Below are 27,627 nucleotides of genomic sequence, written 5' to 3'. Positions count from 1 at the left end.
CCCGTGGCTTTATTTGTCTTTTCACAGCTCTTCCTGTTCTTTTCATTTCTCTTCTATTTTTTTTCTACTCCGTCTTATCACTTCCTCTCCTCTCTGATCTCCCTTCTCTTCAGGCCTCAGCTGCTGGTGCTGGTCAGTACAGATGCAGAGCAAAATGTGGAGCAGCCTCGTCTGCTTTCACTGACCAACCAGCTGAAGGCAGGCAAAGGTCTAACTATTGTTGGGACAGCTCTAGGGGGCACGTTCTTGAACAACTATGAACAGGCGCAGCGTGCAGAGCAGGTAATGTTGTAAATGACAGCCTGTACCTCTTCAGTCACTGGAACTTATTAAACTTTTCAGCACAATGCATTGCAACAACAACAGACCAATATCTGCACTATTGTCGCTAAAATCCAGTTACAGAAGCTACTGTAAACAGAACTATACGATATTGTGTCACCACAAGTTGATTGCAGTCTCTTAATTATATTTTCCCTGCAGACTTTTCTGCACATCTATCAAAAATCATGTTAAACACTTACATATAGCTTTCAATGTATATTTGTTTCTTCTATATAGCTAATTAAGTATTTGAAAATGTAAAATATGACTCTGGAAGAGCCCATAAACCCCAAAATGTTATTGCAAATATATATTTTTAAATCAAATGAAACATCAAGTCTGACCGTTACCACCTTCATAGTAAGCGGTGCTTGTTGTGGTAACAGCTCTTTTCTCCGCCTTGCCTCTTGCCTGTCTAGGCACTGCGTAAGCTGATGGAGACAGAGAAGGTGAAGGGCTTCTGTCAGGTGACTGTGTCCTCTAACCTGCGTGATGCTACATCACATCTGCTCCAGGCCAGTGGGCTGGGAGGCCTGAAACACAATGCTGTCTTGGTCTCATGGCCACGCAACTGGAAGCAAGGAGACGAGCATCAGCACTGGAGGAACTTCATTGGTTGGTTACTAGGAAGGAAAAAAGAACAAAAATACTGCCAAAAACAAGGGCTCATATATAAAATAAAATCACTGATTGATATCAGCCATAGCCATTTAGGTTTATCAGAAAACATTCAAAACAAAAATGCAGATGCAGTGTAACCAACACATCGTAATCTTTCCATGTCTGCCTGTTCTGCAGAGCTGGTCAGAGAAACTACCGTCGCTAACTTGGCTCTGCTCGTCCCAAAGAACATCTCAGCCTTCCCATCCAACGGCGAACGCTTCACCGAGGGTCACATTGACGTGTGGTGGATCGTCCATGATGGAGGCATGCTGATGCTGCTGCCCTTCCTGCTCCGCCAGCACAAGGTACCCTGCAATAGTTACTACTTAAAGAAATCCATGTGCACTCACAAACATGTAAAGGCAATGTAGAATCTGGATTCACACTATCAGAACCAAATTTCTTACAGATGATATGAACGCTTAATGACATTTTTTTATGTCCATACAGACGTATGAGAAGAGTGAGGAGATGCCTCATATTTTGTTGTTGCTCTGCAGGTTTGGAGGAAGTGCAAGATGCGCATCTTTACTGTGGCCCAGATGGACGACAACAGCATCCAGATGAAAAAGGACCTGACCACATTCCTCTATCACCTCCGTATCGATGCCATGATAGAAGTTGTAGAAATGGTGAGTTAACTCAAAGCAAGATATATGCTTTCTATACAAACGCAATATGAACAGAAGTACTGAGCACTCAGCGACCCTGTTCTGTAACTTTACGCAGTTTAATTTTGTGGCTAAGTCGCAGTGATTCTTAAATGCTTCCACTTTGCATTAACACCACTTGCAGGTGATTGTGGAACACCTACAAGGATTGCAAAAAAATGGCTTGTTGCAACACTGGCATCCTGTTACATTATCACACTCAAATTCACTGAGCTCTTTGGAACAAAGCACAAATGTTTGTAGACTGCATGGCTAGGTGCCTGATTTTATACACCTGTGGCAACGGCACTGAAAACAATTGCAGAGATTACTTTTGTTCATATTGTGTACTTTAATTTCAGTACCTTTCAGGTGGCAACATCATTACAATGTTCAGTAATGCTCAAAGCTTGATTGCTTTAGACTACACAAAGGTAGGCAAAGGTACTGCACGACTGCTGAGATCGTTGCACTACAGAAGCCCAGTAAATGGCACAAAGGACAGCATGAAATATGAATATCAGGTGATCGGATATTGTCTGAAGCCTCCTTCCCTAGGTTGTGTTTACTAGAAAAGCAGCACACTGTAAAGCTGAGTGTCGGTCTGGCTTTCCAAAGCCCTTAATTAAGGAATAAGAATTTTATCGCTTGTAATTTAGTGTATAATACTTTTAATGTTTCATGGCAGTAGAGAGAGCCTGTGGTTTTCTTCAACATTTCCTAAGCAAAACCTGCAATTAGGCATTCATGTGCACTATATGAAGTGACTAACCATGTGTGCAGTGGGGAGAAACTAGGCAGCAGTGTAATTTTCTCACACAAGCTTTTTTTCATTCTTCCCTGAGTCAAATTTGTCATTTTTTGTGTGTACAACAATGGGTCCATACCACAAATGTCTTCAAGAAAAGGCTGTCTAAAATTGTCAGCATCTTGCTTGGACTAGTTCTGTTCTAGTATACTTCAGCCTTAACCCTTCACAGGTGAATTTTCTCCTATCTAAGAAAAAAGAAGTAAGCGGTGATTGCATTCTGTCTGAATGTCAAAAGATGAGTCAGAAGAGATGGGGACAGGTTTACACAGGAGAAATGTAGTGGATTTGGATTGCTGTAGTAAGAAAACATATGCATAATAAACCCACACGTTACTTTTTCTTAGCATGACAGTGACATCTCAGCCTACACTTACGAGAAGACCCTGGTGATGGAACAACGCTCGCAGATGCTTAAACAGATCAATCTGACAAAGACTGAACGTGAGAGAGAGGTAAGGAAGTTTGTTTATGCCCAAGTTTTGTTTTGAAACACGCTCAAAGATGCACTCATAAACCTGACGTGACTTGACAGGCCGACTTGGCACAGCTTGGCGTGATTGGACTTGACTTGACTTAACATGACACACCAGCCCCTCTGGACAAAAGCATATCTATGGTTAAATTTGAGCAGTAGGACACCATATTTATCCTTTCTATCAGACCACAGCCGCAGCAGAAACTTTGCTGTTTGACAGCATGATGGTGCTTAGGTTGGTATGGTAAATGAAAAATATTGATCTCTGTGTTTCATTAATACCTTTGTTGAACTTGAATTGTCCCTGATCCATAAATGTAATATGTGCCGTGCAATTATATTTGTGCACACAAGTGTACATACACTCATCATGGGCATAAATGGCTAAATGGCGTTTGACTAAATGTAATTTAGCAAATTTTGGCATAATTTTGGCAGGATATGTGACCACTCTTGTAAGCAGACTTAGTAAAGTTCATTTAGACTGGTTGGTTTCGTGGCATGGACTTGTCTTTTAGGCCATACAGTTTCAGTAGGGTTAAGGTACCCTGTGTTATTCATTCCAAAACCAGTTTGGGCATTTGGGATAATTGTCTTGTTGGAATGCACAATTCTGTCCCAGTTTCATCCATCTAGCTGTTGATTTTAGGTGAAGTTGAAAAATTTAGAGGGAATTCTCGTTTTTCATTAGTCTGTCCTTTTTGTACTATATATATAAATACAACTAACAGTAAAACAGCCATGATGCTACCACCACCATGCTTGACAGCTGGTAGAGTGTTCTCAGATTTGAAAGCCTCACCTTTACTCCTATATCTGCATATATCAAGAAATGCCACGCAGCATCTCTTGATGTTGTGGCCAGATACCTCAGTCTTTGTCTCACGTGACCATAAAACCTTTCTACAGAAAACAATTGGCTTGTCCACGTGGGCAGCACAAATTTCAGTTGAGCTTGAAAGTTTCGATTTTGGAGCAGGGGCTTCTTTCTCAGTCAGTACTCTCTTACTCCATGAAAATGCAAAATTCATTTCACTGGTGTTCCAACAGTTTCCAGTTCATGGTAGGCTTGAGTTTTGGTGGTCCATAGGTTGTTCCTGAACATCCTACCCAATTTCTTCTTAAGCGAGAGTGACAATGCGGATCTTCTTGCAGACCGTTGCAAAGTGGTGATAAATAAATAAATAACTTGTTCTTATGTACAATTGTTTGAACTGATCTTAGCAGCTGAAGCTGTTTAGAAATGGCTCCAAGACACCTTCCTAACTTGTGCAAATGTGCAGTTTCCTTCTTAGATCTTAACTGAAATCCTTGGACTTTCCCATTGTTCTGAGTATTGGGCAATTCCACGGGTGTCAAAGAAATCCTTTTTATGCCAGCAACGTCAATCGTGATCGCTAAAAACTTGACAAAGCCCTGGCACTGTATAATCTTCAGCTTTCATTACTAAATATTTAAGTGAGTGCATGTATATGTTTGAGCATGTATGTACCCTTTTGACCTTGTGTGGATTCAAGAAAATCCAAAATAAATTGAAACGTATGCAGCCAAATTAAAGACTTTACAATCATTCCAGCATGGAAAAAGAGCAGTTCAAAACAATTATTAAAAGGCCCAAGTAATCATGGATAATAAAGGTCTGACCACAACTGTATCTTCACTTTTCTTTAGTTTTTAATAAATTATTATTGCCAGGATCTCAGCAGACTTCAGATTTTTAGGTTCCTGATATGTTTTTTTTAAAAATAATGTGGTAAAACACTACATATATGTATGTGTATATATATATATATATATATATATATATATATATATATAAAAAAACACCCAGCACGCCCCTGCGGGCGGTTTATCCTTCAAGCTCGGGTCCTCTACCAGAGGCCTGGGAGCTTGAGGGTCCTGCGCAGTATCTTAGCTGTTCCCAGGACTGCGCTCTTCTGGACAGAGATCTCCGATGTTGTTCCCGGGATCTGCTGGAGCCACTCGCCTAGCTTGGGAGTCACCGCACCTAGTGCTCCGATTACCACGGGGACCACCGTTACCTTCACCCTCCACATCCTCTCGAGCTCTTCTCTGAGCCCTTGGTATTTCTCCAGCTTCTCGTGTTCCTTCTTCCTGATATTGCTGTCATTGGGAACCGCTACATCGATCACTACGGCCGTCTTCTTCTGTTTGTCTACCACCACTATGTCCGGTTGGTTAGCCACCACCATTTTGTCCGTCTGTATCTGGAAGTCCCACAGGATCTTAGCTCGGTCATTCTCCACCACCCTTGGGGGCATCTCCCATTTTGACCTCGGGACTTCTAGGTTATACTCGGCACAGATGTTCCTGTACACTATGCCGGCCACTTGGTTATGGCGTTCCATGTATGCCTTGCCTGCTAGCATCTTGCACCCTGCTGTTATGTGCTGGATTGTCTCTGGGGCATCTTTACACAGCCTGCACCTGGGGTCTTGCCTGGTGTGATAGACCCCAGCCTCTATGGATCTTGTACTCAGAGCTTGTTCTTGTGCTGCCATGATTAGTGCCTCTGTGCTGTCTTTCAGTCCAGCTTTGTCCAGCCACTGGTAGGATTTCTGGATATCAGCCACCTCCTCTATCTGCCGGTGGTACATACCGTGCAGGGGCCTGTCCTTCCATGATGGTTCCTCGTCTCCCTCCTCTTTCTTGGGTTTCTGCTGCCTGAGGTATTCACTGAGCACTCGGTCAGTTGGGGCCATCTTCCCAATGTATTCTTGGATGTTCCTTGTCTCATCCTGGACTGTGGTGCTGACACTCACCAGTCCCCGGCCCCCTTCCTTCCGCTTAGCGTACAGCCTCAGGGTGCTGGACTTGGGGTGAAACCCTCCATGCATGGTCAGGAGCTTTCTTGTCTTTATGTCAGTGGCTTCTATCTCCTCCTTTGGCCAGCCTATTACCCCAGCAGGGTACCTGATCACGGGCAGGGCGTATGTGTTGATGGCCCGGATCTTGTTCTTACCATTCAGCTGACTCCTCAGGACTTGCCTGACCCTCTGCAGGTACTTGGTGGTTGCAGCCTTTCTAGCGGCCTCTTCATGGTTCCCATTTGCCTGCGGGATCCCCAGGTACTTGTAACTGTCCTCTATGTCTGCAATGTTGCCTTCTGGTAGTTCAATCCCCTCAGTTCTGACTACCTTCCCTCTCTTTGTTACCATCCGACTACACTTCTCCAGTCCGAACGACATTCCAATGTCATTGCTGTATAGCCTGGTAGTGTGGATCAGTGAATCGATGTCTCGTTCACTCTTGGCATACAGCTTGATGTCATCCATGTACAGGAGGTGGCTGACAACTGCTCCGTTCCGTAGTCGGTATCCGTAGCCAGTCTTGTTAATGATCTCACTGAGGGGGTTCAGGCCTATGCAGAACAGCAGTGGGGACAGAGCATCTCCTTGGTAGATCCCGCACTTGATGGTAACTTGTGCTATGGGCTTGGAGTTGGCCTCTAGTGTTGTACGCCACATCCCCATTGAGTTCCTGATGAAGGCTCTTAGGGTCCCATTGATCTTGTACAATTCTAGGCATTCCAGTATCCAGCTGTGGGGCATTGAGTCATAGGCCTTCTTGTAATCAATCCAGGCAGTGCACAGGTTGGTCAGTCTGGTCTTGCAGTCTCGGCTGATTGTTCTGTCTACCAGTAGCTGGTGTTTTGCACCTCTGGTATTCTTGCCAATTCCTTTCTGTGTCCCGCTCATGTATTGACCCATGTGCCTGTTCATCTTAGCCGATATGATGCCTGACAGGAGCTTCCATGTAGTACTGAGGCAGGTTATTGGTCGGTAGTTGGAGGGGACCGGTCCCTTCTTGGGGTCCTTGGGGATCAGGACCGTCCGGCCTTCAGTTAGCCATTCCGGGTGTCTCTCGTTAACTAGCAGCTGGTTCATTTGTGCTGCCAGACGCTCGTGGAGTGCAGTCAGCTTCTTCAGCCAGTAGGCGTGAACCATGTCGGGCCCTGGTGCTGTCCACTACGCTGGATAGCGTAGTGGTTAAACTACACGCCTTTGGAACAGAGGATCGCAAGTTCGATTCCTGCCTGGGGCGTCTGTATCCAGTAAGGGTCCTAAGGCTAGACCCCCTATGCTATGATATATATATATATATATATATATATATATATATATATATATATATACACAGACGGACAAAATGGTGGTAGCTAACCAACCGGACATAGTGGTGGTAGACAAACAGAAGAAGACGGCCGTAGTGATCGATGTAGCGGTTCCGAATGACAGCAATATCAGGAAGAAGGAACACGAGAAGCTGGAGAAATACCAAGGGCTCAGAGAAGAGCTCTTTTTTCATGTTGCCCCTTCATTTGTGTCTCCACAGATCCAGAGCATCACTGATTCATCCCGTGGGTCTATCCGGCGTAAGAACCCGGCTGCTGTAACAACCCAACTGAGTGTGACTGAAGACCCACCTGCTGGCAGCAAGGAGGAGAAGCCCGAGGAAGAGGTAGGATCAACTTCTCCAGCAGCGCTGATCTCAGTTTGGAGTATAACGTTTGTTTTGGTCACAGAATTTTTTTAAAATTTTTAAAAAGCACCCTAGTGTGTTAAGATTTTTATTATTTAAACAGTGAAATGCAGACTATAGGTAATCAAAGAACAGCAGCATTGAAGCATTCAACTGTCCATGTCTTAAAGGGGCAGTTTGAGATTTTGAATAATACCTTTATAGTGCTTGTATATAAAACTAAAGGAATGGTTTTATATACAAAGGAAAGGAAGCAACCTTTAGCTTAGCACAAATGTGACGCTAACCGCTGCTAGTGGTAGGGTCATGTTTATCATAAAAATATGTGAGTGATAAAGGTATCAAGCATTTTATCTAGCCCTTTGCAAGAAAGCAAGAAAGTATTTTGTTTCATTTTCCAAATATTAAAAAAAGAATCATCTAGAATCATTTGACTGCAGCAAAAAAGATGGATTCCCTTTCTGGTATTTTCAGTTTTCCGTTGAATTGATCTTATAGTATCTCATAGTATTTTCCTTTGAAGAACATTTGCATAATTTAATAGCCTTTAATATAAATAAAGCAGCATAAGGCTCCCTAATCACACTTCTCCTTCCTCTCCCTTTCTCTAACACTGTGGCTCTCTGTGACTTTACCTGCATTCCTACATTTCCACCTCAATTGTGACTCTTTCAACCTTCCATGTAATGTACATGTAAATCCACATCCGTCCACTTATCCTCTCGTCTCATAGTCAAAGTCGGCCTCTTCCCCTGTGTCCCCCCCTGCCCAGGTTCAGCTCATCCATGACAATACCACCCCGGCCAGCCCTGCAACCCCAGCCACTCCGCTGACCCCTGGAGAGGGGGCTCAGAGCCCAGGGGAGCAGGTCCAAATGACCTGGACTGAGAAGTGTGACGGCGAGCCAGCCAAGCCGCCTGGAGCAGCAACACCAGAGGGCATCAAAGACATCTTCAATATGAAGCCGTGAGTATTTTCCAATGCTTAGGGAACCTTTGGCTGTTATAAAACTGAACTACCCGCTGGTTACTAAGAAAAACAGAGCCTTGAGTCTCTTAATTGTGTTGTTTGCTTTCTTCGAATTATTGTAACACCAGAAATGGCTACTAATATAAGATTTAGGCTTGCATGCGGGAGAAATGAACTTCACTAAAGACATGAACAGTTTAGCACTGATAATGGTGTATTTCTCCTTTTGCCATGCTGCAGTGAGTGGGAGAACCTGTAAGTACTGAAGTCTCAATAAACGTCATTCAGTCCACTCATGTTTTATAACGTTCAACTCAACCACGTGAGCAGATGACAATCATTTTAAAAAAAAATGTGTGACTGAGCGCCATGTCACCCATGTCTCCACTTGGCATCACAAAATTCTGTGTCATACGCTTTAAAATAAAATGTCTGGATGCTAATCAACATGGATATATTTTGACTTGCTCTCTGTGACTTTGTCTATTCTCAGGAACCATTCCAATGTGCGACGTATGCATACAGCTCTCCGGCTGAATGAGGTCATTGTTAAAAAGTCTTCAGAGGCCAAGCTAGTCCTTCTCAACATGCCAGGGCCACCCAGGAACCGGACAGGTGATGAAAACTGTATCCTTTACCCAAACAGTAGGTTTACTGAATGGGGTCTCTAATATATAGGTGACAGAGGTGCCAAACACAACTAATCAGCTTTGACAGTTTGGAGTTGCATTTGGATGTCGGCTAACTGGTGAGAAAGAGATTAGAATATATAACATATATATGAGTTTGCATATGAGCTTATATAGATTCACCAGTTACTTTGTTATGTACACTTGTTTAGCTGCTTGTTATTGCAAATATATAATCAGCCAGTCACAGGGCAGCAGATCGCTTCATTAAGCCATGTAGACATGGTCAAGACAGCCTGCTAATGTTCATACTGAGCAATGGGGATGATAAGTGATTTAAGTGATTTTAAATGTAGCATGGTTGTTGGTGCCAATTAGGCTGGTCTATTGCTGGTCTATTGCCAAATAGGCTAGTCTGAGTATTTCAGACACTGCCAATCTTCTGGGACTTTCCATCTTTAGGGTTTACAGACGATGGCCTGGAAAACAGAAAACATCTCTGGGCCAAAATACCTTGTTGAGGTCAGAGGTCAGAAGAGAATGGTTAGATGGGCAGAAGACCACACCAGATGCCACTGCTGTTAGCTAAGAACAGAAAACTGAGGCTATAGTTCACAAAGGCTCACTGAAACAACAGAAGATTGTCTGATGAGTCTGGATATGTGCTGCGACATTCAGCTGATAGGGTCAGAATTTGGCCACTTCAGGCCAAATGATGGTGGTTTAATGGTGTGGAGAATATTTTCCTGGTACACTTTTGGCCTCTTGGTATCGAATGAACACCACTTAAATGTTGCTCACCATGTGTGTCCCTTTATGACCAAAGTGCACTCATCTTCAAGCAGGATAACACACCGTGTCACAAAGTTCAAATATCCCAAACTGGGTTCTCGAACATGTCAGTGAGTTCTCTGTACCCAGATGGCCTCCAGAGTTACCAGATATCAATCCAATAAAGAACATTTAGTATGTGGTCGAACAACTGTGTGATGCTATCATGTCAGTACAGCTCTCTGCGAAATGTCTCAGCTGAATCTATGCACAAAGAATTAAGGCAGCTCTGAAGGCAAAAAGGGGTTCCTACCTACTAGTAAAGTGTAAGTAATAAAGTGGCCAGTGAGTGTATAAGAATACTGTGTCATGGATGTGTAAGCCAGTGTTTTATACATCTGTAAAGGTTCAGTTTCAAATTCTAATTAAGTCTTCAAATGTTTAAATATAAATGATAAAATGCTTCTGAAATAAAATTCTGATTGTGTTAAACTTTGTTTATCAATCCACACACAATCATATTGAGTTTGGGCCTCGAGCCTCTATGTAACTTTGTGAAAGATTTGAATTGTGTGTTAAAGCAATCTACAGAGGGTTTGGGTCAGTAAGTTAATTGTCTTGATTTCAGGAACAGTAATAATTTGTTATCAGAAACATTCTGTTTAATGGGTCTCTAAAGATCTAATTAGGATTTCAAAGCACAAACCATTATTGCAGAAATCAGAGAACTTTATAACTAATTTTTTCAGGCTTTAGTTTTATGTTTTATGTTTTTATTTTGTTTGTTTTTTTACAGTATATGAACCTAATTATGAAATATTTTTCTGGCAGTGTCCTTGCTTTGTTTACAACAATTTAAGCCATGAAGTCCAAGGAAACTGCTTGTAGACCTTTGTCATAAAAGTCAGGAAATGGGTATAAAAGCTTTGGGTATTTTCAGTAGCACTGTAAATTCAAAAATAGGAAAATGGAAGAAGCCAGAAATCACTCCACCTAGATCTGATCATTCAGCCAAGCTTAGTACCAGACACCAGGAGATAACAAAAAGCCCAGCAGTCACTCTAACAGAGCTTCAGAAGTCCTTTCTACAGATGGAAGAACCTGCCAGAAAGACCACAATGTCATGAGCACTTCATCATTTGGACCTTTTGGGTTCGAGCAGCTAGACAGAAGCGAGTCTGACAACTTACTTGAAGTTTGTCAAACTGCATTTAAAGCCCTCTGACAGCATTAGGAAAAAGCTCCTCTGACAAGTCAAAAAGCGAACTCTTTGAATAGCACCAAAATCTTTTTAGAAGCAAGACGACAGTCATCTTTTGGACAGTTTTTTTCAAAGCCCATCTCAATGAATATATGGAGCAAACTATGATATAACACGAGTACGGTGCTTTAGTGGCTGCAGAACAAATCTGTGACTTCTCTTTACAAAACAGACAGACAGCTGCTTACAGATGCTTTCCATCCAGTCCGTCAGAACCCAAACAAATGCCAGGAAGAAAGTGATAAACGTTCCAAGTGTAGATGCCCGAGGCCTGTAAAACTGTACCTCCGAAAAACCTGGTTTCAGGTTTTCGAGGTTTCATTTTCTCATTATAGGTCATTAAGTGTAAAGTGAGCATCACAGAGCAAAAGGGGAACATTGTGAAGTGAGTGTATGAGCTGTTTCCTTAATCATTCTCTCCCAGATATGGAGTTTCTTGAGGTCCTCACTGAGGGCCTGAACCGAGTCCTCCTAGTCCGTGGAGGTGGTCGCGAGGTCATCACTATCTACTCCTGAAAGAGCAAACCCCCTCCCCTCATTATCACCCCTCTCTCAGCCCTGCTCCTGTGTCACTCGTACCCAAACCCTCTCATCAATGCTGCACCATTATTATATCATTCTTACAGTTTATTTCTATGACATAGTCCTCTCACACTCAACCAAATAACCCAGCTCAGCTTCAGCACCTCTCCGCCAGCTCCAACCCCAGCAAACCAACAAGCAGTATTAAACACTAAGCTACTCTCACTCCAGGCAAAAAACCTGCTATAAATAGTATAGGCTCTAGACTGAATTAGATGCTATCAACATTTGTTCTTGGAGACGTTTTTTGCTTTGCAAGATTGAAGTCTGCTACAGAATCTCGCACTGAGTCGCAGTGACTCGGTCAGGAGGAGGTGGTGATGGGGTCTGCATGGGTTGTTAGCTGAGGTGTGAGCACACATGCATGTATGTGTCTCTTTGTTTTAATCTAGGTAGATTTTATTTATTTTTTTCCCCTGTTCGAACACAAATGTGGCATAGACACGGCTTCTCCACGGAGAGATCGAGAGCCAGCTGAAATGAGATCAATGTAGGATTGTCTATTCGGTTCCCTCGTGGTGATCGGACACTTCCCACAGCGTTCCAGCCTGCTGTCTACGATGTCAATAACCGTTTAAGGCAAAAGACACTTCTACCCACAGTCAGTGTCACCTGCTAGAGGACGTATGTATGAGTAATTCACAATGGCATTTGAAAAAAGTGAAATGGCATGTGGATCAGACTTGCAGTATTATCTTTAAATTGATGCTCCACTCGTTCTGTTGATTCCATCACCTACACTCCTTTCAGCTCATTTCTTAGTGGCTGTTCATCCCTGTGGCCACTGTTAGTGCCAAAAAATACAAGGCTAGCTTAGTTTGTCGAGATTGACCCACAATTAAACTGTGAATAGCAGAAGCCTGGTGTGACAGCAGAGTGGGGAGAGATGACAAAGCCCCCTCTGAGGAGATTATCAGCGCCAGCACCCCTCGACCTCTCGTGTGGATCACTGTAAATAATGTACAAGCTCTGACACGTTGTTCAGTATGAGTGTAGTATTTTTGTGACATACTAAAAAGATTCTAATGGAAAGGAAAAACAGAGACAGCTTAAAACAGCTGCTTTAAAAAAAAGGTTATTTATTTATTTATTGGATTTATTTATTGGATGGCATAGGCTCCTTTCACTATGATAAGCGTCATTGTAACCTCGACAAAGCACTGCACCTGCACTGTCCACCACTGTGCGACGAGTGAAATTTTGATGATTTCATCAAGTTCATTAAGAAAAAAAAATACTAAATGTTATTTTTTCATGTAGAGAGCAAATATGTATTTACGTTTATAGACTGAATTTACACATATTGATGAAATAGCTGTATATCATCTTGGCATTCATAGCTCTGCCACTGTTTTGCCAAACTTCAATACATTAAATGTGCCATATCCAAGTTTTTTCAGAGAAGTGGGAAACAAAATTCTGACAATTGAAGTTAGAGAGAACAAAGTGTCATTAAAAAAAAAAAGGTAAAAGGAGGCGTCTACAGGAAACTAGCATGGTGATGACACTGTAGTTGGAACTTCACCCTATAGATAATTAAAGAATACATGTTCAGCCCTCCATAAAACGTCCAGCTGTTGTCGATATCTGCTCTTGCCCAGTTGAGTTTTTGAACATCTATTGGTTATTTGTTTATAGGGTCTAGCCTAAATAAATAGAGAGGACAATGGCTTCTGTAGCTACTCACTTTGTCCACAAGAATGAACTCTATGCAGTAGACTACTCTCCAGTGAGATTTTCTATCCTATTTGATTGGTTGTGAACAAATCATATTTACGTTTGAAGAAGAGTGCATTTTTGAAGGAATGTGCAATGGTTGAAATCTGGACTCGCGTGATCACGTTATTTATTTTTTTACACATATATTTTGTATATGTAGATTTCGTAAGTCTTATAAAATCCAAAATCATCTCACTCTGACCAAGGACAGCTGTCACTTTACTTTGATTGCTCCTGTTTCTTTTCTTAAAGAAACTGTTTTTGGTCATTTGCACTTCTAGTAGAAATATACAGTAAATATAAATAAACATATATATATATAAAAATATATATATACAGTATATACGATATAGGGAAGCAAAACAAATTAGTTTCTAGAACTATTTACAAACAGTATTAAATGTTTTTAGTGTTGCTTGAATGTCGGACCATATGTTGTGAATGCTGCTAGTATCTATAGATTTATTTGTACTGTAAATAGAGATGAGATAAATCAATATTAAAGATATAGTAAAAAGGGTATAGACATACATATCAGCGGTGGTAGCGGTGGTTATCTAACAAGACACGGCTGTACCTGTACACATTTGGCCCGTGATCTCTCGACAGGGTTAGCTTTCTGTTTTATTAGAAAACTATACTGAATATCTTGATGCAATATTATAACTGAGGGCAAAACCGTCACCCTTTATTGTCTTTTCTAAAACGTGCTCTCGAAATTACTATTTTTAATCCCCTGAGTAAAGCGAACCAGTTTTTGGGGAACACGTTTTCTGTTTAGCGCTTTTAAAGAAACCAAGTGGAATTGCCAAAACATTAAAACATGAATATTTGTTTTGAGACTTTTAAACACACCTACCTGTGACACCTGAAGACAAGTAGCCCACTCCTAGTTTCAAAGATTTCTCTGTGCCAAGTGATGAAGAATTTATTTATTATGCTTGTCACAAAAAAGGGGGGAGGGGGTTGTTTGACACTCACCTGTTTTTGAAGAACATGGTTATTTTGGGATTGTCTCTACAACATTGCCTGCATCAACTGAGCCTTTTAAATTTATTCAAAAGAAAAGATATCTGATGTTTATTGGAGAAGTTTATTGGAAATAAATTTAGTTATGGAATTATAAATGTTTTATAATTGCTGTTTGCATGGTACCATGTGGCAATATTTGTTTTAGTGATTTTATATCGTGATGACTTACATGTTTTAAGGTGCAGAGTCGGAGTGGTGGAGAAAGGTGTCAAACATTCTCAATGAGTTTCCGATTTTGAGAACTCAGGAGTGTTGCCGCACAGTCGGCAGCATGGTTTAACATTGAAAATAAGTTTGTTTTTTTTTTGCAAAAAACTCAAACAAAAAACAAAAACAAAATAGGAAAAAGTATGAGTTCACTATATTGTTAATCGTTATATTTCAATCTCGCTCAAGTAGTCTTATGTAATGTGATAGAAGATTTTGAGTTTGCAAATAGACGAGCCTTGGGAATAGTCATTTCACATTTTTGTAAATATGAATATCACAAATCAAGGACACTGTAATCTGCTAGTGTTGTCTTTTGTTGTACACTGTTCTATCACTGTGGGCAAAGTCTTAGAGTTTTGTAAGATTATGTGCAATATTGTTCTCATATTGGTATTTTTTTCCCATTTTGTCATAATTTCAGTTTATATAAATAACTGGAGATGTCAGCAGTCTCTTAAATTTTTAGAGTGTTTGTCACCAGGTCTTTTGGACCAGAAAAACCTAAAGTGTTTAACCAAAATGTGGCAGAGGCAGCACAGCACTTTACACTGAGGGGCACTCTGTGATAGAGGGGTCGGATGGCAAAAGAGCCAGCCCGCTCTGCACAGACTCTGTCCCACAGTGATCCCTGGTGGCACAAGAGTGTATTTACAGCCAGCTCTGGTGGTCTGACAGCTCAGACTAAAAAGAATAAATAAATATCATGAAATCCCATCATCTTGCTGCGGTTCCCAGCTGCAACAGTTCAGATTATTAATTTTGTTACATCTTATCATTTGACCGTTTTCTTGGACATTTTTAGCATGCATCACTTTTTTCTTTCCTTTTTTTCCTTGCCAAACTTCTTTAAAAGAATAATAGTAACTGTTAAATTTCTAGTGCTTGTCACTCAATCTGTGAGGTGAGCCTTCCCAGAATTCCCCCTCAACCCCACTGCTCAGCCCTTCTGCCCCAGCTCCCTGGTCTCCCCCATCCCAACCACGAAAATCCACCCCAGCTCTGTATTTTAAATGTGACTGCAGTATAATTCTGAGAAATGATCAAAGAATATAAAACTCGCGCTTCCAAACCTGGTACAGGCTCTGCTTGGACAAGGTGCGATAGTCGATTTAAAAACCAGCACGTCCCTCTCCCCCCTGAACTGATCCGTGATTTAGATCAGATCTTTCACCTGCACAACTGTAGCATGAGGCAAACTTGCCAGTGATCATTACCCAGTCTCCATCCTAAAATGGATATTAAGGGCTCTGAAACACATCTGTTACTGGGTTGAGGAGGCTGTCGTGTTAAGACACCAACAGAGAAGTACAAAACTAATCCCAGATTATTGCAGACGGGGGGGCACACAGTCTGTAGCTGAAATAAGATCCTACCCCCTCAATATTATCTTCACAGAAGCATCAGATGTGCCTGATATGGAAGGTAATGCAACAGCTGCACTTACATTTCACACAGTCGATCTCTCTGGGAGTCAGATGAGAAAAACTCAAGCGGCTATTCATGCAGTGCAAGCAGAGCCCCACTCCGGTTATGTTGTGTAACTCAGTGCATGCATGCAACTACCCCGAACAAGGTGTTTTGAAAATATATTGGGTGTTTGTGGTATAAAAGTATTTTGTTTATATCAGACACTTTTGTTTGTAGTAGTAGAATATTTTTCCTTAGCACTGGCCCATTGTATCCCAGGATGAATATTATTCTAGTATGAGATTCTATTTTTTATGGTAGATCTGTTGACATGGTCCTCTCATTGTGTCTAATAGCTGGAGATGAAGTGATTACCAAAGTATATTTCAGTTAACTACATAAATGAGTGTGAAAATGTGTGCTCCAGTGAATTAGATGAAGACATGTGCAAATTGTTTACCTTATCAAAATTTGTAGCAAATGTCACTCCCCTGAGAATACTGTTTCAACAAGGTAAAACAAAGAACACTGGACGTGCCAAGGTATTATAGGAGACGCCTGCTAATTTTTATTTTTAAATGTTTGAAAAAGCAGTAAGTCTGCTGCCTGTCCAAAACTGGTGATGTACCTCTTTTCAGTCACCAGTTTTGGTTTTATTCAGTGTATTGTTAGAAGTATTTCCAACTACCAAAACGGATTTGCTATTTAGGCTTTCAAATGACCTTAAGAGGACAAGTTGTGCATTTTGGGAAGGGCACAGGTATTGGTTTATTGCATTTTGTGCAATAAACCAATTACGGCTTTATCAAAAGGTATATCCATCTACCAGCATCTCTGAAGCTCAAAACTAACACGCATCTAGTTTCCGTGATTGCTACTTCAAACAAGGCTTAAAAACATCATTTGTGAAAGGACTGTGTCTGGGCGTTAGTAAGTTGCTGGTCTTGACTAAGAAAGAGCAGAGTATGTAATCTGTCATTACAAACTTTGTTTTTCTGTACAGTTTAAATAAGGGGTATACACAAGTACTCAGCTTTAACAAATGCCCAGTTTCATTTGAACGATTCAGGTATTGGAGATTTGAGTTTTTCTGCTACGGACTCTCTTAACAAAGACACAGCTGTATCTAATTCAACAATATTGAAACATTGTTTCATTCTGAACCGTTCTCTACTTCCTTGATACCGTACCTGGTCTTATGGTAAAGCCGTAGTGTGTTCCTTTCAGTTCTGTGGGAGTGTGTTTGTGTGTACATGTGCACTTGTACCTGCTGGGGGCGGGGGGTGGTCATGGGCGAGGGTGGGAGGGGGCTACGTGTAAATAAAATACAGTTAGGAGTTATTTTATTTTTTTGTGTCAGTGCAAGTTAAATATTCTAAAACAAAAAAAAATAAATAAAAAAAGACCTGTATTATTCTCTATTGTGGTTCATGGTACATTTAAAAGAAAAAATAAAGAGGAAAAAGTAGTTTTATCTTACATTTCAAATGCTTATCTCTATGGCTTCTGGCGATACCCGTTCCATTTTATAGATTTGTCAGCACAAAATGCAATAAACCAATACCATTTTATTACAGGAATTGTGTCCGAGTTTTTAATTATGTCTTGTTTTGTTCATGAAAAAAACAAAAACAAAACAATGTTACAAATTAAAAGACTGTAAAACTATAAGACAATAGTTGGAAAAGAACTGAGAATTCCATCTGTAAGCAAAATGTACTTCATAACGAGACTGAATAATTATTTTCTGGCAAACAGCTGCAAAAAAAAAAAAGTCTTCACATTTTATGAACAATGGAGGAAAAGAGATTAAAAGGTTTTACAAAAACATCCCTACAGTCTACTGATACTAAACAAGAAAACTCACTGCACAGGAAAGTTTATGGCATCGGAGGGGGAAAAAAAAATAAAATTAAAATAAATTCAGGGTTCTACAGCTTTTCAGTAGTGTCGGGGGTACATAGACACAGGTGGGGCCTGACCCATGCTGGGTGCTGGTCTTGGGGCTTGCTGCTGAGAGGCCCCACTACTCACCAGATGGTTGAGAGAGGGTCCACTCTGAATGAGTGTGTCCAGAGCTTTCTGGACACTCGGGTTGTCAAAATTGATGCCTGAAGCAGAGGTGGGGGGTCTCTGAATACTGGTGGCAACTGGCATTCGGCCTGGAGGGTTTGCGTACCCCTGAGATGCAGGTGCAGGAGGACCTGGCATTGGTGGGCGGGATGGGTTTTGGGAAGGAGACTGGCCAAGAGATCCATATGAGTGTGACTGTGAGGGTGCAGAGGGGAGGCCAGTAGTGCCTGTTAACTGCCCACTGCCACTGTTGAACAGACTGAGGATTTTAGCCTGCAGCTCCTGCTGGTGACTGGGATTAGCCGAGGTGCTTGAACCCGCTGACAGACTGAGATGACCCGACTGTGGGGGTGTGTGAGTAGATGGAGGGAGTGCTGCAGCTGAAGAGGGAACTTCATGATGTACTGCTGGAGGAGGCCCAACATGGACTGGAGCTGTATGGAGACATATCAGTTATTTGCTTCTCTATAGAAATCATTGTATTCAACAGAAACGTCAATAACCATTTCCAGTCCACCAGTTCCTCTCATTTTTATGTGCATGTAAATGAAAAAAATTAAACCAAGGAGGTGGCATTACCTGCAAGGGGATCTGCTGTGCTTCGTACCAGCCGAGCTCTTTTGTCCTTCAGGTATGCAATCAGACTGTCCAACTCGTCTGGAGTCACAAATCTACCCAACAAAACAAGATTATTCTTTCAATACAGAGAAACTAAATATCATGTAGATTACTACAACACACCATCACTAACTGATGAAATGTTGCATTCCCCAAAGCCATGTTATTTCATTGTAAAGTCTCCATGTTTCAGGATACTTGTATAAAAGCATAAAGATTTAAACCAGCTACCTATTTTCAGCCAATAGTGTGATGTTCGTAAGTAAGGAGACGGGGTGGCTCTCTCGGTCAGGCTCTCTGAGTAACACATCATCTGCCATCTTCGCAGCCTTTCTGGCTATCTCCTCACGTTCTTTTTCACGGTTTTCGATTTTGTAGGTGTCATAGTTGTGGGCAACCAGCATCATGGCGTCCTGCATGGGCATGTTTCGATGCTCTGTAAGAATAAATGCAAGAAATGAAACCAAACAAAATAAGATTCTGACACTTCTGAATTACCTGAAACGTTCCAAAAAACACGTTAATGTCATCCTGAATTACCTTGAGGTGTGCCAAACAGGATATTGACAGTGCAGGAGCGATGCACCTGATGTTGTTGGGTTATGATGATGGCAAAAGGAGTACGAGCTCGGCCTACATCCTCCAGTGCTTGAGTTAGAGACACTTCTGTGTTGAGGAAGATCAAATCCACCACCATTCCCAAGTCACGGACCTTCCGCCCAACCGTCTCAGCATACTCCCTACAGTTGGTTTTAAAGCACAAGTACAGAAGCGCGCGCGCGCGCACACACACACACACACACACACACACGAGCAGTATGAAATGAAAACATTCCATGTACTTTGAATATTTAGAGATGTTTCTGGTCCAGTATCAGTTTTTCTTCCTATAAACAACAGACTGTGGACATACTTTTGGGCTTTGTTGACAACAATTACAGAGCAGTCGACAGGACGGTCAGCGTCATGACGCCGCTGGAGTTCTTCATAGTACTGCCGATACAGTTCATTACGCCGGCGTTCTTCTGGTCGTAGACGCTCCTCTACAGGTAATGAGAGGTGGGAGTGATTTCAAAATAATGTCCGTTTAAATTTGTATCCATTTGAATTTAATTATGCAGAAATCCTGGTACTTTATATTCTTAGTGCTTTCAATTGTAAACCCAATATTACCAAAAAAAAAAAAAAAGTCAAGATATTAGAGGAAAATCATGAGAATTAAACCCAAACATGAGAAAAAAAAATCTATTAAAATTCAGAGTATTCACACCAACCAGTCCTAAACTATACCCTGTACACTGAAGACAACATACCTTCTGGCTCACGACGTCCATTCCAGGGATCTCCATAAGGATCCCTGTAGGTCTCGTCCTTCCTCCTGAAATAATCTTCTGCACCACTGCCACTACGGTAGTATCTGTCATACTCGCTTCTGCTGTATGGGAAAAATTTCAGGTTCAAACAAAAAGCTTAACCATTAAAGACTCAGTGGATGGTTTGTCAGTCACCTGTAAGCAGAATCCCGTGGGTCACCTCTGATGTCCTTGTCTCTGCTCTCTGAGCTACGGTACCGGTAATCAGGGTCACGAGAGTGGCCACCTGGTCGAGGCTCCCGGGAGTCCCTCCCATCACGGCTGTCCCGAGGCTCACGTCCATCACGCCCATAAACAGGTGAGCGAGACCGAGGTCGGGGCTCTTTGCTGTCCCCGTAGGTGCTGTAAGGGGCCCTGAGAAAAATGTTATCCATTAGTGCAGGTTAAGAGTTGAAGCTGCCTTTGAAATATTAGAAAACAGGAATGCCTGTCCTTAGCGGATGAGGACAGGTCAATGGGCTGGTAGTGTAAAACTTGTAACGGCGCAAATAAACAAAGTTTCCCCCCCCCTTTGTTTTCCTTCTTCTTCAGACCACTTGCGTGAATTCAAACCGGTAGGTGATTCCGATAATTCTTAGCAGCAAGTTTTCAAAAATGTTCTGTGATCTACAAACACACAACTACCAACCGAACATTTAATGTTTGACCACAAATCCAGCTCTGAATAAAACAAACTTTTTGAAGGTGGTTTTATTTTGCACATACAGCGCAATAGGCTCACAGGCTGTTCATTCTTCCAGAAGTTGAACTTCCATACTATAAATGAGGTTGCAAGAATGCCAGAGACCAAGTAAAGACGTTTCAAGTAAAATCATATAATATTCTGAAATAGCATGACATACCAGTTTTGAGTCAGATTAAAGTATTTTCCTAACCGCTTGTGATTTGACAGTTTCTCTCGTTAAAAAAAAATAAATAAATTTATACATCAAATAAATAGTATGGTTAACCAAACATTTGCTTATTACCATGTAAAACGTAACTTTCATTAAAGGCTCAACTCCGAAGCGGTTCACAAACAAAATAAGACAAAACTACCAAAACACGAAGCGCGTTTAGCGATTATTTGTATCGCCACACAATGATACACTGCCTACTTTTCTATTCCCTAACATTTAAATTTTCCCTGGTCCACAAAAAATAAAATAAATAACGCAGTGTTACACTTACTCTATTTACACTGAAGTAATATAAAATTCCAGCAGCTAAGTGTTGTACAGAATTTATTTATCAAAAAAAAAACAAAAAAAAAAAAAAAAACCCCTGCATATTCTGTCCAAGGTACAGTGAAACACTTTACTTACAATATGACGAGATAGAAAGATGAGAAGAGTTTCCCTTAAGTGGATCAGATGAAATGCAAGACTTACAGCAAGTCAACATGGAGGAAGTCTAAAAGATAAACTTTCACACTGACCTTTAGTTACTTATCTTAACAATTCACAATAGGCAACTAAATCTAAATATGCAGAAACCCAGTGACCAGTGGAGCTGGACCATAACCTGCTGCCTCTGAAATAAGTTTCTCTGATGTGTAGGATGCTCTGTAGCATGTACTCAGTCATAAACTGTATGGTGATCACTGAGCTGAGCTGGTTAAAGGAATACATAACAAAGCTTAAACTAAAAATACAAGACCATACTGGCAATTATGGGGTCTTTTTTGTATTATTATTATTTATTTATTTTTTTTTAAATATAAATACAAAAGGTACTCTATGGAGTTTGGACCACTAACAACCTGCAGCTGTGGTTTTGAGGATAGGTCAACATGGTTTGTATTTTGTGCAGACATCAGCTGATACAACGGTTTTATGTTATACACTGCTACTATTCAACTTTAGATCAGATACATACGCCTAATTAAAAATGTAAAATATTAATGATAAAAATATTGTTGTGAGGCATAGACCTTCCTACAGGATATGAAACATGAGAAAGTGACACACGATAGTCCTATCGTCACGCAAAGAACACCAGTGCTGAAAAAGAGCCACGACGTGAAGAATGTTTGAGACAAAGACACTTAAATTACATCCATATGTCTCTATTCTTTATTTCAACACATCAGTAAACTTTTAACTTTGGTTGAAATACTGAATCCGGCATAAACAAATCCGTCTAATGGTGCAGTAGCATCCATAAAGCGAACTTCTTCACTGGTGGAAATTACAGGTGAGGATATAGTTAAATACCTTTTTTTTTTTTTAAAAAAAAAAAAAAACAAAAAAAAAACCAACAACTGTGGCGATGGTAGTTCTTCACACTCATTTCGCGTTACTTTACCTTCGTGGAGGGCTCTGCTGGGATTGAGGTTTAGCTTGCCGTCGCTCCACTGCCATATTTACATCTGAAAATAAATCAATCCAAACGTTGAACACAACAGTGACATGGAGATCTGCTAATGATGTTCACGCAAAAAATGGAAGTGGCTGCGTCACCGTCCAAATGAAACAGAGTGCCAGGATCCAAATTTTAAAATCCAAAAAGGACGGAAGTTCAAAATGCAGAAGATTCTGTCGCCCAATCTGTCAAATTGAGTTTGAGATGAACCCAAAATGATGGACGTCTTTTCTCCGGGTCAAAATTTGCAAGAAACTAGCAGAGCTTGAATGTATTAGATTTTCAAGTTCAAATTTGGGCTTCAGAAACTCCCCAAACCAAAAAGGTGACACATATGAATCCGCGTTGAAATATCGTACACAACAGCATTGCCAGAATTTAAAAATGCATGTTTGCCTTTATTGTTGATTTGCAAGTTCAAAAAGGAAAAGAAGGAGGAGAGAGAGAAAGGAAAAAAAAAAAAAAAAAAAAAAAAAAAAAAAACACCGTGCGTTCGTGGTTGATCAGACTCTAAACGTAGGGGTAATTTAAAAAAAATAAATAAAAAATAAATACATTTTATTCCTAAATTCAGACAAATAATTATGCCATTCAATTTTTTTTTTTTTTTTATTATTATTAGCACATAACCTGACCTTATTCTTTCATTAGCTTGTTTTTTTTGGAACACAAATAATAACTCCTTCAGCCATACAATCACATCACTTGCAGTTAAGGCTTACCTATTTTATAACCTTTATATATTCGACCTTTTTGGGCCGCCTTTGCAGCTTCGGCTTCCTCAACGCGTTCAAATTGTACAAATCCGAACCCACGAAACATGGATACGCCTGGAAGAGGAATATTTTAAGTGCACAACCTTAGGACAATTCTGAAGAGCCATTTTTGATCAAAATACCCATTTAATCCCTTTTAAATATATAAATTAGAACATTCTTGTATTTCATGCGAACTTGTCTGTAATTTTAACTAGTCAAAAATATTTCACGACTTTTAGGGACAACCTCCCTAATGCATACTGTCGTCATGTCATTAAAACTTGCATTGTGTTTACTGACCGACTACCTTCCCGTATGGGCTGAACAGGTCTTCCAAATCCTTCTTTTCCATGTCGGAGGTCGGCAAATTCCCAACAAAAATCCTCCTCTCCAAATCTCTAGGATCATTACTGCTGCAAGAGCGCGAATAGCGCCCTGGTGATAGGCTGCGACTCCTTCGGCGAGACATGATTAGATCCCAAGTTCACCGGTTTGTATCTTCGTGCGTCTCAAATGCTTGAACAGGTTTGGTTTGTTCACTTAAGAGATCAAATTCCTTGGAAGGATAAAAGGTCAGACAGAGCATCAAAAAGAGTTCAATCTTCAAATCGAAATTAAACTGGAAATGTACCGATAAATCATAAACCACTCCAAAATATTTACATATATTTATAATTTTCTAATTTAATTAACCTGTTGTGCAACAGGTTAATACACAAAAGGAAAAAAAGTTGCACTGCAAGTGATATTTTTTTTCCTTTTTAATAAATGTTGATTTATGGTAGCTTGTGCTGAAATGAAAATATTCTCATCTCCCCATAAAATGGATTTTGGATAAAATTTTGTTTGAAATAATCGTTTATTGGATATATGCGCTTAATGAAGAAGAAAACTAGAACGTGTAAAAACAAATACATTAAATCTGTTTAAATGGCACAAGTTATGCCAGAATTTGACTGAGACGTGCATAATGAATTAAGGTTTCTTCTTGTAAAATGTGCAATGCCCCTTTTCATCTTCACTGTGTGCAGACTTTATTATTAGTGCAAAATAGATGAGTTTTCCACAAAGAAATGGCAGCAGAAGAAAATGAGACCACACTAGAAAAGCAGGACTAATCAGTGATGAAAATTCCACAAATAATGTAGGAGAAAATAAGCCGCAATTCCCACGGTGGTGTAAAGAGAAAAACTTAAAATGACTGACTATACCACTGATTGTTTCCCCTCTTTAAATTTATTTTATTTTTTTAATTTAATAAGTAATGTTCAATAACACACTTCTTTTGATCCAAAATGCAAAGTTCTCGACACCGTACCCCAGCGAAATCCAAAACGGTCCTTGGTGGTTGTATAGCGAGAGAGAGAGAAATGACAGACACCGGTGTCTGAAGTTCAGGATTCAGAGTGACATATACTCTAGTTATAGTTGACGAGTGAAATATTTTAGAAGAAGGTTCATGGTGCAAATTTAAAGTCACACCATCCGAGAAAAATAAGCCCCATTGGGTCTCACAACAGTCCTTTGTGAAATAAATGCAGTCCTCTTCTCTTGAAATAACGCCGTCTTGAAGAAAATCAGATTAGCTGAAATGAAATCACGTTCCTGCGGTCACTCTGAAAATGCCAAAACCTAAAACGGCGCAATTTTCTTAAAAGTCCTTAGGAGAAATGTGCGTTTTATGTGCCTTAGATAACGCAATATAAAATTATTTAAGGACAATAGAACCGAAAGAGGTTTTTCGGTCTCAAGATACATACAGCAGAAAGACCAGAGAGTTTCATTGCATTTATGCTTGAAGGAATTTACATAAACCTTTCAGGAAGCAGCTCCTTACATACCTTAACTTGAACCTGGATGGCCTGGATTCAGCATCCACTGAATTTAGGAACTAGTGTGTCTGAAAAAAAAAAGAAAAAAAAAAAGATAAACACCACAATAAGCTTATGAAAGTAATCAACTGAAATGCTCTAAAATATAGTCTCAAACTGCCTTTCAGAAAATTATTGAATAAATTGATTCACAATAACAACTCTCCACACCAGCCTCAATTTCCCATGGCAGAAATTCAAGTTGCTGGAAACATTCCTCCTAGATTTTGGTTCACATTGACATGATAACATCACTGCGTTGCTGTAGATTTGTCAGCTGCAGATCCTCAATGCAAACCTCATCATTCACCACATTCCAAAGGTGCACTATTGGACTGAGATCTGGTAATTGTGGAGGCCAAGAGCACAGTGTCAACAACAACATTGTCATGTTCAAGAAACTAGTTTTGAGATGTTCTCAGGTAGGTCTGGGTGGCTAAACAATGTTCAGATGATATCAAAGAACGTGCCAAGAAAATATCCTGCCAAAAATGTCACACCAGCCTGAACCACTGATACATGTCAGGCCATTTTCATACTTTTATATGTTAGTTACAGCAAATTCAGAACACCAGACTAATCAAACCAGGCAATGTTTTACTAATCTATTTCTTGACCAATATTAGTGACCCTGTGTAAACTGTAGTCTCAGTTTCCCATTCTTAGCTGACGGGCATGGCACTTGGTGTGGTCTTCTGTTGCTGTAGCCCATCTGCACCAAGGTTTGAGATTTTATGTAGAGCAGGGCGATATGACCAAAAATATCTATCACGATATAAATTTTAAAATTTGCGATAACGATATAACTGACGATATAATTGACACTAGACAAAATACTTTACAACTCCACAACTTTAGTGCAAAAAAACCCATTAATGTATTTTCACTTAAACAAGCAGCTGTTTTTTTATGTGCATTGAAGTTATATAAAAAATTTACAGTGCAAATTCCTTGCTGACATTTTAACCAAAAGGTATTTCCGGTGGAAATTGGCCGACATATCCTCAGCATAACCATGTATAATATCCACAACTTAAAAAGAGGTTACACACACACACACACACACACACACACACACACACACACACACTATGGTAATATTATGTTGAAGCACAGTACATATCATACATATCACTCCGCGAGGCTCCTGCCTAATATAGCCGTAATGCTCCGGCAATCCATCAAGCGGTGCGGTTCGTAGCTTAGCAAAGTCGTACTAAAACATTTGACAGATTTTCGAGCGCCGTGTACATAAAATCGTTTCGAGGTCAGTAAACACAACCAGAATTCATGCATAAGGCACACGGGATTATAAGGGGCACTGTCGATTTTCAGAAAAAAAAAAATATCAAAGGATTGATTTTAAGTGTGCCGTATTTTCCAAACAACACGGTAATAACGACGGCCCGCTAGCATGCTCTACCAAAAATAGTGCTTTGTTGTGTATCTGACGGACGAAAGCCAAACCAGTTCCACACCACTGAAGTTGCAGCATTTTTACAAACCAATTCTGGTTCATCCGTTTCATTTAACGATCCGTGTTCGCTCTTCTCATTCTGCGTCGCCGCCATGTGCGTATGTAAACCTAGGCACTGCGCATGCGCGTTTTACCCATATTCTATCGCGATATTTCATTTTCCTATCGTTGCCCAAAATTACACCGGTATTACCGTGAACGGTATGATATAGCCCAGCCCTAATAAGATGCGCTTTTGCTTACGTTGGTTGTAAAAAATAGTTACTTCACTTAATATTGCCTTCAATTCAAACCGGTTTGGCCACTGTCCTATGATTACCAACAAGTCATTGTAAGTATTAAAAATAAGCTGCTTCTAGGAACAAACACATAATTTTTAAGAAACCTCAAAAAAGTCAATTAGCTGTAAGTACTTCACGTGCCTTGATTTAACGGGAAAAAATAAGTAAACAAAATTTGAAGCATGTTTGTAAATGAGACATTATAATCTCAATTGGATCATCTGTATAAATGAAGGTTAAACAAAATAACTGAATGACCAGCAAAGCAAAGTAGCACATTCAAATGCCAGTCAAGTGTATCACCTCTCACCAAACGCCTTTTTAGCAATACAAATTCGACCGCGGCTCGTAATGTTACTTTCGATTGGGACTCTTCGCCAAAGCTTTCCGGTATCCGATTTACACGATACAACACTAGCTATGTAATCCAAAAATAGACTCGTTACACTGCTCATAAAACTAAGTCGGTTAACATTAAAAGCAATGCTCTCATACACCGCCATTCCGAGAGACGTTATTGGTTACGGAGTAGCTACATGGAGCTAGGTTAATGTCGGCGGTTAGCTTCTTAACGCTACCTTAACCAGGGACGTTAAAACCAAACAGATAGGTTCACAGTTACGCCTGCAAATGCTTTACGATCCACGGTTCGCTGCAAGCAATGCTATAGCAAGAACGACAGGGCGACAATGTACTTACCTTCAAAGTCTATTTCGTGTCAATTTTCAGCCACCCAGCGTCACGATCAACCACTATCCGCTCACAATGCTGCCCTTCTTCTTCACTTAATTTACGGCAACTGGCCCCTGATATCTTCTTCTACCCCT

At 40.5% G+C, this 27,627-nt stretch overlaps 3 protein-coding genes across 7 annotated transcripts in view; 1 reads left to right on the top strand and 2 right to left on the bottom strand.

Annotated features, from left to right (window-relative positions):
- Window positions 1-16,443, top strand: part of slc12a5a (solute carrier family 12 member 5a) — a 202,352-nt gene extending 185,909 nt beyond the window's left edge. For both annotated transcript variants that reach the window (XM_080890761.1, XM_080890762.1), the window contains exons 17-26: window positions 114-282; window positions 744-939; window positions 1,123-1,292; window positions 1,488-1,619; window positions 2,793-2,900; window positions 7,280-7,405; window positions 8,199-8,392; window positions 8,636-8,650; window positions 8,889-9,022; window positions 11,481-16,443. In XM_080890761.1, the coding sequence (XP_080746887.1) occupies window positions 114-282; window positions 744-939; window positions 1,123-1,292; window positions 1,488-1,619; window positions 2,793-2,900; window positions 7,280-7,405; window positions 8,199-8,392; window positions 8,636-8,650; window positions 8,889-9,022; window positions 11,481-11,572 (1,336 nt within the window). In that variant the 3' untranslated portion in view covers window positions 11,573-16,443. The remainder of the gene's footprint in view (window positions 1-113; window positions 283-743; window positions 940-1,122; window positions 1,293-1,487; window positions 1,620-2,792; window positions 2,901-7,279; window positions 7,406-8,198; window positions 8,393-8,635; window positions 8,651-8,888; window positions 9,023-11,480) is intronic.
- The window catches only part of LOC308403159 (N-acetyltransferase 8-like), a 561,295-nt gene that overhangs the window by 225,446 nt on the left and 308,222 nt on the right, over window positions 1-27,627 (bottom strand). The gene's annotated exons all lie outside the window — the stretch shown is intronic.
- Window positions 17,555-27,611, bottom strand: ncoa5 (nuclear receptor coactivator 5). 4 transcript variants are annotated; one of them, XM_080890765.1, is made up of 12 exons: window positions 27,500-27,611; window positions 25,013-25,071; window positions 23,472-23,727; window positions 23,136-23,243; window positions 22,357-22,420; window positions 20,206-20,424; window positions 20,011-20,129; window positions 19,611-19,740; window positions 19,238-19,440; window positions 18,929-19,133; window positions 18,659-18,750; window positions 17,555-18,513 (listed from the first exon to the last, which is right to left on the bottom strand). In XM_080890765.1, exons 3-12 carry the CDS (start codon window positions 23,638-23,640, stop codon window positions 17,948-17,950), a joined length of 1,875 nt encoding a protein of 624 aa, XP_080746891.1. In that variant the 5' UTR covers window positions 23,641-23,727; window positions 25,013-25,071; window positions 27,500-27,611; the 3' UTR covers window positions 17,555-17,947. The 4 variants fall into 4 exon arrangements, with proteins under 4 accessions (XP_080746891.1, XP_080746890.1, XP_080746889.1 ...); XM_080890764.1 differs by having other exon boundaries at window positions 19,238-19,437; window positions 20,011-20,132; window positions 27,500-27,610; XM_080890763.1 differs by having other exon boundaries at window positions 20,011-20,132; window positions 27,500-27,609.

This window comes from Rhamphochromis sp. 'chilingali' (genome assembly GCF_963969265.1).
Source record: "Rhamphochromis sp. 'chilingali' genome assembly, chromosome: 9".
NCBI lineage: Eukaryota > Metazoa > Chordata > Actinopteri > Cichliformes > Cichlidae > Rhamphochromis > Rhamphochromis sp. 'chilingali'.
This window is presented reverse-complemented; position numbering and strand designations above follow the sequence as displayed.